The sequence below is a fragment of the Pseudopodoces humilis genome, chromosome 2, assembly GCF_049639895.1.
Source record: "Pseudopodoces humilis isolate 2021_Gansu_Grassland_sample_001 chromosome 2, ASM4963989v1, whole genome shotgun sequence".
NCBI lineage: Eukaryota > Metazoa > Chordata > Aves > Passeriformes > Paridae > Pseudopodoces > Pseudopodoces humilis.
The window spans coordinates 14,015,615-14,028,594 of record NC_142201.1 but is presented as its reverse complement, the minus strand read 5'-3'; the positions used below and the strand labels follow the sequence as shown (position 1 = coordinate 14,028,594).

At 36.6% G+C, this 12,980-nt stretch overlaps 1 protein-coding gene across 7 annotated transcripts in view; it reads left to right on the top strand.

Moving 5' to 3' along the window:
* The window catches only part of CNKSR2 (connector enhancer of kinase suppressor of Ras 2), a 207,826-nt gene that overhangs the window by 128,166 nt on the left and 66,680 nt on the right, over window positions 1-12,980 (top strand). For all 7 annotated transcript variants that reach the window (XR_015772050.1, XM_088052277.1, XM_088052276.1 and 4 more), the window contains 2 exons: window positions 945-1,034; window positions 2,428-2,642. Coding sequence is in view for 6 of the 7 variants with exons in the window: in XM_088052277.1 (XP_087908403.1) it covers window positions 945-1,034; window positions 2,428-2,642 (305 nt within the window). In the remaining variant the exon portion in view is untranslated. The remainder of the gene's footprint in view (window positions 1-944; window positions 1,035-2,427; window positions 2,643-12,980) is intronic.

Here is a 12,980-nt window from a genome sequence, read left to right as displayed (position 1 = left end):
ATAAAATTACTCACTATTTGAGTTTGTGACTGGTAGTTTGATTCAAAAAAGAGCAAGGCCTGATCTTGTTGGGAAAACATTTTGTTTTCAGTCTGTCAGATAATATGCCATGTGCTATGATTCTCTGTTTTGTTTCTGTACATTATTTACCTACACTTTGTTTCAGTACACTATTTAACTTGCTAAAGAATTTAGACCACTCTAAGTGGCCCCAGTAAGTTCCATAGCACACTGATTTCACTGATGTCTCACTACATATGTGCAATCTTTAAATAGAAATCATAGTTTACAGCATTTTTTAAAATCAATTCAGCAGCTTCCAGTAAAATTCAAAAGATAGGATAGTATACAGCTATTCTGTTTTTTGCAGTCTGAAGTCAAAGTGAATTTAGCAATGACAATGTACTTTTTTCTGTGGATGAAATGCTACAAAATAAATTACATATAGAGGTTTTTCTACTTCCTTTCTTTCTTGGTTACTGATGGATCATGTAAACTCACCAGCAAATATGCTATTTGTGAAGGTACTTGAGTGATATACACAGGTTTCTGTTATTTCTGTTATTCTGTTATTAAGCAATTCACATGTGCTTTAAAACAGTTCTCCCATGTGTGTGCCAGGGGCTTCCAGAGTAAGAAATAGATACTACTCAGTGAAAACTGTGTTTGTCACTGTCAAATGTCACTCCAGTGGTGATTTTTTAGTGCACTGGATTTATTTTCTAAACTTAAAAAAAAAAATCCGTTAAATACTTAGCTGCTTCTTTTCTGTTAAGGAAAACAAGACTCCTGTCTTAACCTCTTGTTCAGAGGCAATGCTGGATCCTCTATCATAAGCCATCCTGTAGAATAGCAGCTTAGCACATAATTTGTTCTTTCTTCTGAAGAATGTGGGGTTAATGCTGCCCTATGGTGCATGATCTCAATTTTCCCTCTATTTCCAGGGAAGCTGAGGCCTATTTCTATGCCAGTAGAATATAACTGGGTGGGAGATTATGAGGACCCCAATAAAATAAAAAGAGATACTAGGAGAGGTAAGTAATCTGAACACATCTTATACAAGGCATTATCAGTTTTATCTTCCTTAAAGCTATATATTTCACCATCATTTTGCTGCTTGCTTAGCTGTATGTGCTTGTGAACCTGTTCTGGTATTTTCTTTATTAGGTATGCTGATTTTTTTGCAGATTTTATTTTAGGATTGAGGAAGTTGGTTGGAAAACATTCTAGAGCAGCATGGGATTTACTTCAAAGAGGATAAGTTCTTCAAAATTTTGGGTTGTGAGCCTTGGATACTTAACTCCACATATGAAATTATGGCCTCTGATATTGCTGTTATCAGCCAGGAACAAGATGTTGCAGTAATGATAGCTATTTCTGTACAATATTAACTAAATATTCAGTAGGGATCAAAAAAGGAAACACTTTGGAATTATTAGGAAAAGAATACAAGACCAAATTTAGAAATATTCTTATGCTGCCATGTCAGTTGTTGCTCATGCTGTGTATGTGCAATTCCAGTCTCTTACTCTCTTAAGAAAAATATGGTTAAATACAGGAAGGTTTAGGAGACAACAAAAACTAATCAGGTGCATGAATTGACTTTTAAACTGGGGTCAGTTAAGCAGTCATCATTACCATTATCAGTTTGGGGAACTTAAGTAGAACATAATAAAGTTTTATAAAAGCTTGTGTAGAATGAATGGAAACAGGTTTGTCAGTGTTTATTCCGAAAAAAGAGCAAAGAGATTGAATATCTCTGTCAATTGCTGGATAAAAAGAAAATGAGCAGGTGCAGTTAATGTTCAAGCTAAAGAACCTCTTGCTGCAGGAGGCTATGGATACTAGAAGTTGACATTAGTGCAAGGAAAGACAGACAATTTTGTGAAAAAGAAATCTGCTGAGGTTTCCTAAATTGACAGACATTGCTTCTCAGGATGTCTCAGCTACAAATTGCTACATCCTAGAAGAGTATTCAGGGAAATTATATGACAGGGTGAATGATCTCCAATGAATGTTCAGAGCAAATTACTTTAAAATGTGTGGTACCACTAACTTTTGTATTCATTAGGACTCCTGGTAAAAGAATAGCAAAACCCCAGAACTTACCAGAAGTCCATCATTACTCATTTTTTAAAACTCCAAGGCAAAATTTATTGATGTGCAACTCCTTTTATATTTGGTTCCCTTTATTTAAAATATACCAGAAAACTGTAAGAGTCATGAATTTTCCCTACCAAAAGTTTGCTTTCTTATTACAGCTGAACCAAAGAAGCATATGGTCTTTGTTAATTAAATAGTCCTGAAGAGTTAAAAGTGACAATAGATCTTAGCAAGAATATTGCTAAGATTGCTGTGTTCTGGAAGCAGGATTTATATGATTACAACAGTTCACAGTGATGTTTTGCATTACTTTTCTTTCAACAGAAAATTCATTGCTTCGCTATATGAGCAATGAAAAAATAGGTCAAGAAGACTACATGTTTCAAAGGAATAGCAAAAAGGATACTGGGAAAAAGTCCAAAAAGAAGGGAGATAAGAGTAGTAGTCCAAGTCATTACTCGCTGTTACCTAGTTTACAAATGGAGTCATTGAGACAAGAAGTCATGGGCACACCTGGACCAGAAACTGCTTTGTACCATGTGAGTAAAAATAACATTAACAAAAGTCATTGCTCTGTGCTTGTGATAAGAGACAGTCTTGATTTTACAGCGGTGTTCAAACCTTCTCCGGACTGCTGCTGTTGCACTGATTTATATTCTTCAGACATTAGCTAGGTCTCAAATAAATAGTTTAGAATTCTTGATTTTTCTGTTAAGATGTGTGATGGACAGCATTGTTTAATTTCCTTTATTAGAAGATGGCACTTTTGAAATGCAGAGTGATATCTCTGCCTTGACTTAGTTGCTGCTTGATGGAAAGGGTAGCATCAGCACTTTCCTGACTGGCTGGAAACCTTCCCAGCACCTCTATCACTGCAATATGCTAAGTGTTGTCAGACAACCCCTTTACTACAGGCACTTGGAAGGCCTGATAATGGCAGGAAAACTTGTGGGAGGCATTTGTTCTTCTTTCAAGGTAAGAAGAGCTCTAATGCATGTAATTGTTTTTAACATACAACCCTCAGGAATGCAAGTGTATGTGTGAAGATAGTGGTTCTGCTGAATAGGATGCAAAAGAAAAATTGCAGTGACTTGCTCATTTTTAAGCGTGTCCAAAAAATGGAGTTAGAAGATTATAACATATTTTAGATGTGATGAGACATTCACCTCATAGCACTTTCCATGTATCGAGAGAATACTCTTCTCTCAGTGACATTTCCTTTCTCAGTATATGTTAAATTCCTGACACTATGCAATGAGAAAAACTTTTATTTTAAGATACCATCTTTTTTTTTTTTTTCTTTGGTTCCCCCTATCACATAATATAAGTCTAGTTTCCAAATTCTGTACAAAAATAAATGATGTATACCAGTTTGGAAGTTCATGAGCAACAGCAAGCTCAGAACTGACAACAAGCATTTTTCATTTACTTTGGATATCCATCCACTAAGCATTTGAAATGTTACCACCCCAAATTCCACCAGTATCAGCCAGTCCTTCTTGTGCATCATTACCATTAAAGAATCTCTCTCTGTAATGCCATTAAATCTTCAACGTCTTTTTGAAAGTTTAGTTTGAAAGTTTAGTTGGAGCTTATTCCTATATAAAAATAAATAAAGGTTATTCATTCTTTAGAATACAAATCAGTATTGATCTGCTTACTGGCTATGGAGCAAAATGCATGAAGTAAACAGAAAAAGGAATCTTGGACTATTGATTTGTCCCAGGGGAAATGGAAGGGAGCCCTTCACAAAGCATTTACAGCCCTCTGCAACTGAATATTGCTGATGCTGCCTCTGGAAGCTGGCTGCAGTCGTGCAGTACCAGAGTTTCTATTTAGTGGTGGTGACACCCAAGTATGCTGGTGTATACGTCTTTTGCCACATAGCAGAGTCAACAGTTTTGTAATAAATTGGGCAGAACTTTTCTTCCAATCTTAAATAAACAGTGCAGTGAGCAGACAAGGAATGGGGGAGTACAGGTAACACACAAGGAACTCGTATTTGTTTGCAGTAAAATTTTATTCAGATATAGATAACAAATCAGACAATGAAAACATATTTTATACTCAAGTTGCATCTTAAAGATCACTAAATAGTGACTGTCCTATTACAGTTATTTTTTTTTTTACGAGCAGCAGCTATCTAGCTTTTCCCAAAGATTTCAGATTGTTTGTAAATGGAAGCCTCTGGGTACAATGAGTTGAGTGCAAAGGAGCTGCTCTGATGGTAGTGAAAGAGCTGGAGGTTTTTGTTCTGTTTTGTTTGTTTGTTTGTTTTTTTCAGAAGTCAATATTTTCATCATGCTAGAATATCAGGAGGAGAGAGAATACTGTGACTCTCTGCTGTGTACACCACAAGTCAGTAGATTTTCCTAAAGTAAAGAGCAGCTGCTACCGCATGGCTTTAGTTGAATTTGAACCTTTAGTGCCTCAATTGTTTGCATAAGGTCCCAGTGTTAAAGAACACTCCTCCAGGCTTGTTAAGTAGCTCCAATCTGTGATTGCTCATGTTGTTAAGAATATTCACCTATTAACCTGTATTTACCTGGCTTCTATGTCCAACCATAGTTATAAATGTACCATTGTCTTCTGGATATAAACATCTTTTGTTACCAAATTTATCCCTCAATACAGGATTTTAGAGGTTATAATCAAATAATTCTGTAGACTCCTCTTGCTTGCAAGAGTTAGAATGAGCATCTTAGATTTTTCTTCAAAGATTGGGTTTTCACATCCTTTCCTTATTCTCATTATTCTTTCAAATCTTCATATCTAATCCTAAACTATCTTAAGCATCCTTCCTAAAGTATATATGCCAGCACAGCACATAAATTTCCTGGAGCTGCATGGAAAGGTTACATAACCCTTCCTGTTCACTACCTCTCTATTTAAACGCTTAAAGGACTGATTACTGTCTTTAAGCATAGCCTTGGAATCAGGGTATGTTTGTTACTTGGTTTTAGTTTTATTTCTTCTGTAACGGTATTATTTCAAATCACTTACTGCAAGACCAGTATTCCCAATCTAAAACCTTTTATCTTTGCATTTTTTAAATACAATAACATTGTATATGGTTGGTCATGTTAAAACATGTGACTTCTTGGGTATGCTTGCTGAATAATCCATGTCTCTGAAAAACCCTAACTATGAAATATGTGAGAGTAAGGGCTTTGGACCCTCAAACTGGGCCCCCATGATTTCCAAGTCCATAACTAAGGAGTATTGAAGCTCCAGGAATCTGGGGTCTAGTGTGGGGTCTCTTTGTTCTGACGTTAAATTTTTAATGTGTGTATTCAGTGAAATAGAAAGCATGCAGATTTAATTTCTTCTTTTCCTTCTATTTTCTTTTCCTTTTTACTGAATTCCCTGGAGTAAAAGCCATGCTGCTCACTCAGCAGTCAGGTTTTGTGTCATTCACTGGTCTTTGATTCTGTGTTACCTTTATTCAGTGATGTTTTCATTCTTTTTTGACTCCATTGATACAAATGTTAAATAATTTTGGACTAAAATACATCCCACTCGTTAATGATGAAATCCCCTTACAATTCCAGTTCTCTTTACTTTCGAATTTTGCAGCCACTGATGTGAGCAGGTTGATTACCTTTTTACTGTGAAGTTTTTCTGCAGAAAAACAGCTTTTACGGTTATGCTGACTTCAGCTCCTTTTGCTGCTTTTATGTATGGCTCTACAGAAAAGAAAAATGTTTGACTGAAAAAGTACACTGCTGAATTAAATTACCACAGCAGAAATGGTATTATTTTTTTTGTGCTGTAAACAAAGTGGAGAGTGTTAAAAAAAATTACCATGGTAATGTAGAAGTGCCTGGTTGTTGTTTATTTGCTAAAAGCTATTCTGTAAAATGCCAGCAGATTCAAACTGTTACATTCTAGAGTGATCACAAGATTGTGGCAGTCTAGCGTTTTTCTGACTGCCAGGGTACTAAGCTTGCATAAAATCACTGGTTTCAACAGTTTTATTTGTACTGCTGACCTGCCATTGCAATAAAATGTGTCTGGTCAAGGGTGCATTTCAGATGCAGCCTTGGAAAGTGAACAGGGTTTGCTTGTGTCCACTGAATGTAGCCAGTGTGATAACTGATACCATAACAAAATAAAAACTAATTTGTGTTGTGTCTGTGAGCTAAACATCTTCTTGTATCCTCTTCTGGCGTTTCTGAATCCTCATATACAAATTTTCTACATTGCTTTGTTTTGTTTTTTTCCCCATCCTAGGAACTGTTTTCAGTGTTATGTTGATTTCTAGACAAGTTGTTGGTCTTGCATTCCATTTTTCTTCCTCAGTATTGTAAAGAAACCAACACAGAGTGTTAATGTTTTTATTAAGCTGAGACAAACTGTTTGAGCTGTTGCTAATCTGATGTGCAAGCAGGTGTTTAATGTGATCTATTTCTGTAGGCAGAAAACAGCGCAGTTAAAATTGTCTTCAACTTTTGGGGCACAGGAGATGAAAGCTGTGACATATTGTTGTAGTTTCTCAAGTTCATTATGTTTTCTGTATAGGAATTTTCTTGGTGTGTTGTGCTTTGTTTTTGTTGAAGGAAAATAATGTGGTTATTTAGGAGGGAGATAGAGTCATGGGTCAGAAGAAGTTCAGCATCAGGTTAATACTAATTTGCTGCCAACTGGATCAATACAAGCTTCCCTTAGCCTAGAAACAGACTTGAAATGTGAAGAAAAGGTTACAGGCTATTGTTTACAGTAATAAGCAAGATTGCTTTTTCTTGCATAAGTCCCTACTACATATCATAGGCTGTAACCTGCACAAACAAACTTACATTATTGACCTTGTTTCTTCTCCCTTCCTGCCTCCCATTATCCCTCTGCCTTTTCCAGTGTATGCTCACTTGTTCATGTGTTCTTAGCAAAACATTGTGGCTTGTTTGTTGTAGAAAAAGTGACAGAAAAATAACAGCTTCTCACTTTGCTGTGATGACCAGACTTCTAAAAATCATTTAATTAATTAGAGGAGTTTTCTTAGTTATTTTATTTGCATTTGAAAGTCAGGTTAGTTTAGTAGCAAAATGTCACATAAATTTCATACATCTGAAGCAGGTCTCTCAATAATGGGTTGAGGACATAAGTAAAGGTTTTGTCCCTTTGGGATTTTGCTGAATTTACACATGTAGATATATACACATGCACTATCTTTGGTGTTCCAGTTCTACTTTTCATAAGGGATAAATAAAATAAAACCTTTCATCTGCAAATTGAATTAAGTTGGTGCAACTTTGGCAAACTTCTTTTTTTTCCTTCTTTAGCAATGTATCAGCATCCACGGAGGTCGATGACTTTTAATCACATAATTAACAGCAATACTTGCTGCAGCTAGCACCCACAGAGAGCCAGGCATTCTCCTTTCTGCTCTGCCAGTGAGGCAGCAAGGAGCAGGGCTGTGAGCAGGGCTGCAGTTTTGGCTGCTCCTCTCTCCAGTCCTCCCAAGCTGGCCCTACCAGTTCAGCCCCTTGGCTTTTCTCAGCAGAGCTGGTGGGGCAGCATCAGCCTGGCCAGGCAAGGCTCAGCTGGCTGCAGCAGTGATCTTGTTGAGAACACTTCAAATGAAGATTTGTTTATGGACCTATTGCAAAAGTCAGTTTTTAGCTAGTAATATAAATGGGAAAGGAGACAGTAACTTTTAGCCAAAATAGCTTCTACTTAAATTATGCGCATTTCCAGGTGTTTCTTGCCTCATATGAGCCCCTACAGAAAAAATACAGGAAAATGCTTTTTAAAAGTTGAATTCAAAATTTATGTATTTAAGTGTTGTCAATTCAGAGAATTTACAAAAAGACCTCATGATTTTAAAAGCTTTAAGTCCAACTCTACTTAAGTGGTTGATTTTCCCGTACTTCGTCTGTTCCTCTCTGCAGAATGGCTGAAAGGAAGTAAAAAGTGAAAATACTTAATACTTTAATACTGAAATAATTTTAATATAGTTAAATAACTATAATACTTAAATTATGTCATTTTTGATGAAAATTCTTGAATCAAATATGCATGTATTTATAAAACCCTTTAACTGGAGTACCCAATAACTAGCATTTAAAAAAGTGCAGAACATGTGCATATTAATTTCCAGAAAAACTTGTGTGCAAGCTACACATCACTTTATCACAAAACTCTTCTTTATAAAAATGGCATCTAAAAAACATTAAATAGTGCAGAATGATTAACCAAAAAACAGCCCTAACACAACTACTCCACTAAAAAACCAATAGTTTCCTATAATTGTAAATATCACCGTATTTAAAGAATTTCTGTTTGCTGAGTTTTCTTGTTATGGATATTTGTAAATAAATGAAAAAATTTGCAGAGAAAAAAATTAAAAAAACAGTTGCACAGATTTTAAGTAGGTGTCTGAAATTTTGAATGTGGTTGTACCATTACAGCAGATGGAGTTGGTACATTTTCTTCTTAAAAATGTCTGGAGTCCAACTATGGCAGTATTTAAATAACAAGGCTCTCTTTTTCTTTTTCTCCTCCCTGTTTTCACAATAGTCTATAGTTAGGCATGTAATTGTTATAGAATAAAAATCTAGCAGTTGATATCAAAGTCCAGTTTAACCTAAGTGCATAGTGAAAAATCTTTTCCAATAGTACCTCCATAAATTTTGTTAATATTTGAATTAGTGTTACTTCTTTGCTGTGGTCTTTCATCTCCATTTAAATATATGTATTAAAATAATATTGAAACTTGCAGATAGATTACAGACTTAGTTATCAGCAAATGAAATCTTAAACTCTTTTTTGAAAATGCAAGAGTTATGTAATATAAAAAAAATTATAGTGGTGTTCCAGTTAAACACCACTGGCATTTTTATATTCCCAGGTAAGAAACTGCACTGGATTTCAAGTAACTGTCCAGAAATTAAATAAATATAATGAACAGTTTTGGAAATAATTGTGAAAAATTTCAGTCTTTAATTACCACAGTAAGAAAATTATTTTTAAAATAATTTCTTTGCTGCTTTGTTGCAAGCTAGCCCCTTATAGTCTAAATATAAATATGCATACTCTAGCTTCTACTGTAAAGGTAGGGAAACACAAACCTTAACCAAAAGTATGCTGTTGAAATTTCACAAGTGAAAGAAATGGTAATTTCTCATGATGTCTGGACTTTCCAAAAGCAGCTGTCTCAGACAGGACTGTGAGTAGGCTCCTGGGTGCCCCAGTAGAAAAGTCCAACACTCTGAGCTGCTGTGGTGGCCGAGTTTCTTCTCAAGGACTTGTATGTTCGTGAAGCTCCAGCAGGGCTTGGCTGGTAAAAGCTAAGCACCTGGATACCCCTCTCTGGAGGTGACTGGAGCATTTAAGACATTTACATCTTTCTTCTCTAGGTTATGCTGGTCACAGCTTGGTTTTTGTAGCCTTAGGGGGTTGTTTGGCCTGTTCTAGGATTTCAACTCCTTGCTCCCTTTTCCATCAGTGAGCATGAGGGATGAGGAAATAAGGCTGTGATAGTAACTAGGTCCACATGTGTGGAAATGGAAGAAACTCACTGCATTGCAGTAAAACTGAGCTGAAGAGGCTTATGAAGTTATAGAATAATCTGATTTGGAGGTATTTTAAAAGCCTCAAAGTCTATTCAGAGGCAAAAGTGCCAGTAAAATGTTTCATATAATGCAATGCAGAGAAGCAAATGCAGTTGTGCTTTGAAGGCATCATGAGCTTGTCTCCCTTTCTCATCAGCCTAATCTGCTGTGGTTCAGGTATACATAGTCCTTTGCTCTGAGAGACATTTAGAAAGAGCAACTCTTAAAAAATTAAGTAAGGGAGTATAAGTAATAGGAAATTTTTACCTATTGCCTTCATGAGTCTGAAACATCATGTCCCACAGCCACATTGGCCATGGGCAGCTTTGAATGCCTACACATTGGCACATGTGGGGTTTCTTTCATTTGGATACTTGTGGTTTGTTTATCTGATTCAGACAGGAGAGCAACATGTCTCACATTCTCAAGTTGGAATAGTGGTTCCAGGACTTGGCCAGCTTCCACGTGCCCAAAAGAAACTATCTAAACAATACTGTATATATCCTTTCATTTGAATGCAGCACTTCACAAATGTAACAGACATAAAATGAGTGATAAAAATAACATTCATGTTGCTAAAATCTCTGTAGGGACTTCATCTAGGTCATAAGGGAACTGTGTAGCATATAAAACAAACAATACAGTAAAACAGTTAACCAATAAGCAAAATGTGCCTTGCTTGTGACAATTGGGATCTGATTGGCATAGCCAGATTGTTGTGGTCAAAGGTAATTTTTGCTATTCCATCTTCCATCAAACTTTGGTTCAAAATCTGCATTTCTGAGAGAAAAAGAAAGAGAGCAATACATATAAATTCCTTGCTAATGGAAGATGGCTTTATATTATTTTTAGACTTGTGCAATCAACATAGAGGAATAGAGGGGCCTCCTGGGTCTAGTTCTCTGCTATTACAGTTAATCTCTTTCACTTAATCCTATTCCGATCTGTATTAAATTCCATAGTCAAGTATGGTATTTGAATATATATATATATATATATATTTGTTGTATATATCCAACAATACAAATTGTTGTTACTAGTGATGGTACCAATAAAACATGATAAATTGGGTGAATGGATAGCCAGTTGTCATAATTCCAAGTAAAATGTTGGACAGAGGGGAAGAAAGATGCCAGAGAGAAAAAGGCATCTAATGAGTTTGCTACAGAAAAACAAAACCCAGATGCCTCAGCAACCAGCATAAACTGCATAGGATGATAGGATAATTCAGTCTGGGAGCAACCTCAAGAGGTTGTGTGCTCTGGTCTTTGGCTCAAAGCAGGGCCAGCTCTGAGGTCAGACAAGGCTTCTCAGGGCTTTTCCCAGCTGGATGTGGAACACCTCCTGAGATGGAGACTGAATGAACTCTTGGCCAGCCTACAGCACTGCTTGTCTGTGCCCATGGCAGAAAAGCTGGTGATGAACAGCAAAACAGGTATTTTGGCAATAGCTGAGAGAATAGCAGCTTGCTTGGATTTAAGGCATAGTTTCTGTTGTTTCATTGCTGCTTAGCTAAAGTCATCTCAGGAACGTGCCTCAGTAATCTCACATCTGTTTTCCCAGTTCTAGATTCTCAGTCCTTTGAACTCAAGACTGAAGAGAGTAGATGTGCATATGCAGCTTTTATATTGGAGTCCTGTTTAAGCATATATTTTGTGAAACAGTAATACTCAGTGTCATTGGGAGGGACTGTAAGTTATTTTAATTATATGGAATAATATCTGCATTATTCTTGAGGTATATTATTCCTGTCACAGATTAGAGAGTATTTTCACATCTGCACTGTTTCTCTTTGAAAGACATAATTAATACTATTTATTTGCTCTTACTGGGGAAGTGGTTGCCCAAATGAAATTTGAAGGTCTTGAATATGGGAAATTTTACATCTAATTCTGTATACTCTCTGGTCATTACTAAAATCCAGAGTTAATTATTGAAGCAAAGAAAAATCCTCCAGAGATGGAGTAATATTGGTTTATGGGCGATCATGAAGCACAGTGGGAGTCTTTTGTGGAAAATTTTTGTTTAAATTTTCTCTATTACATTCTTTTGCATTGTGACCGTGAGGGGAAAAAAAATGGCCTGTCATAATTTCTTTCCATGACAAAGCTGGGGAATTCTTTAAAAATGAGAGAGTTACTGTAAAGGTCATCCAGTCCAGTTCTGCAAGTCTAGATTTATTCCTTACTGCATGAAATATAATGGTCTGAAAGTGTAATTTTATATGGTCTAGAGATGTAGATCTATACACTAATAAATCTCTCAACTCAGAACATTTCCTAATTTCCTCTCACATCCCCATTCTGTATTTTTTTCTGTTATCTATTTTGTAGAATCATTCCCGATTGTATCCTGCTTTTATTACCTGATAGAGGACCATTGCCTTTGTAGGTATTGTTTGTACATCTGTAAACTACATTACCAGTAGCTGGTACAATCACAATAACACAGTTTTATCTTTTATTAATGTAGAATAAGTGATTTAGTCCCTTGGTTATTTCCCTTTGATAAAGAAGAGATTAAGAGCAGCACATTGCAGCAGAGAAGTTGATGTCAGGCATTGCACGAGGGGACACAGCATGAGTTACCACTGCAGTATGGTGGGTTCTCACATCCAGGAGAGCTTCCATATAGGACCTGACTTCTCTACTGGATCTTCTTCTCTGTTCTCCTTCCTGCACAAGGGAAAGGGAGATACCAGGACTAGGAAAGCATTTAACCGAGAACACTGGCTGGCATGTGTCATGAAATTTGGCATTCTAAAAAACTTGTACCGAGTGGTGGAAATGTTGTTTGAATTAATGGGGCACATATGCCAGTTTCAGAGTGCCATCTTTTCAAAGGGCTCTGACAAAGAGCTCCATTGTTTCTGAACAAGGGATTTTTTCCAAGTAGTGGTTTTGACTCCACAGGAGTCTCTGCCCCATTCCCCTGCCCCACTTACACAGTGGTGGCCCCTCGAGCCTGTTGCTAACACACAATATGGGAGATTGTATGGTTCAACCTGGAAGGAAAATGGCTCTTTGCAGCACTGCAGCTCCTGAACCAAAACTGTTTTATTAGGTGTTTCTGTTTTACTGGAGAGAAGTGCTTGTTGCTTAGTGCCTGATCCCTGAGTCAGCCAATCCATCTCTGCTACTGTGCTGTGGAGGAAAAAGCAGCCTGGTATTTTTCCTAAAGCAAAAAATGCTTTTTGTTCACTTCTCAAGTATATCCCTTTGCTTTCAGATTAATCCAAGTAGATAGCATTTCCAACACTACAGAATTCTGACTTCAGGATGGTGTGTAAAACTTCTTGTAAGCTGGTTTGTATCCATAAGGTCACCA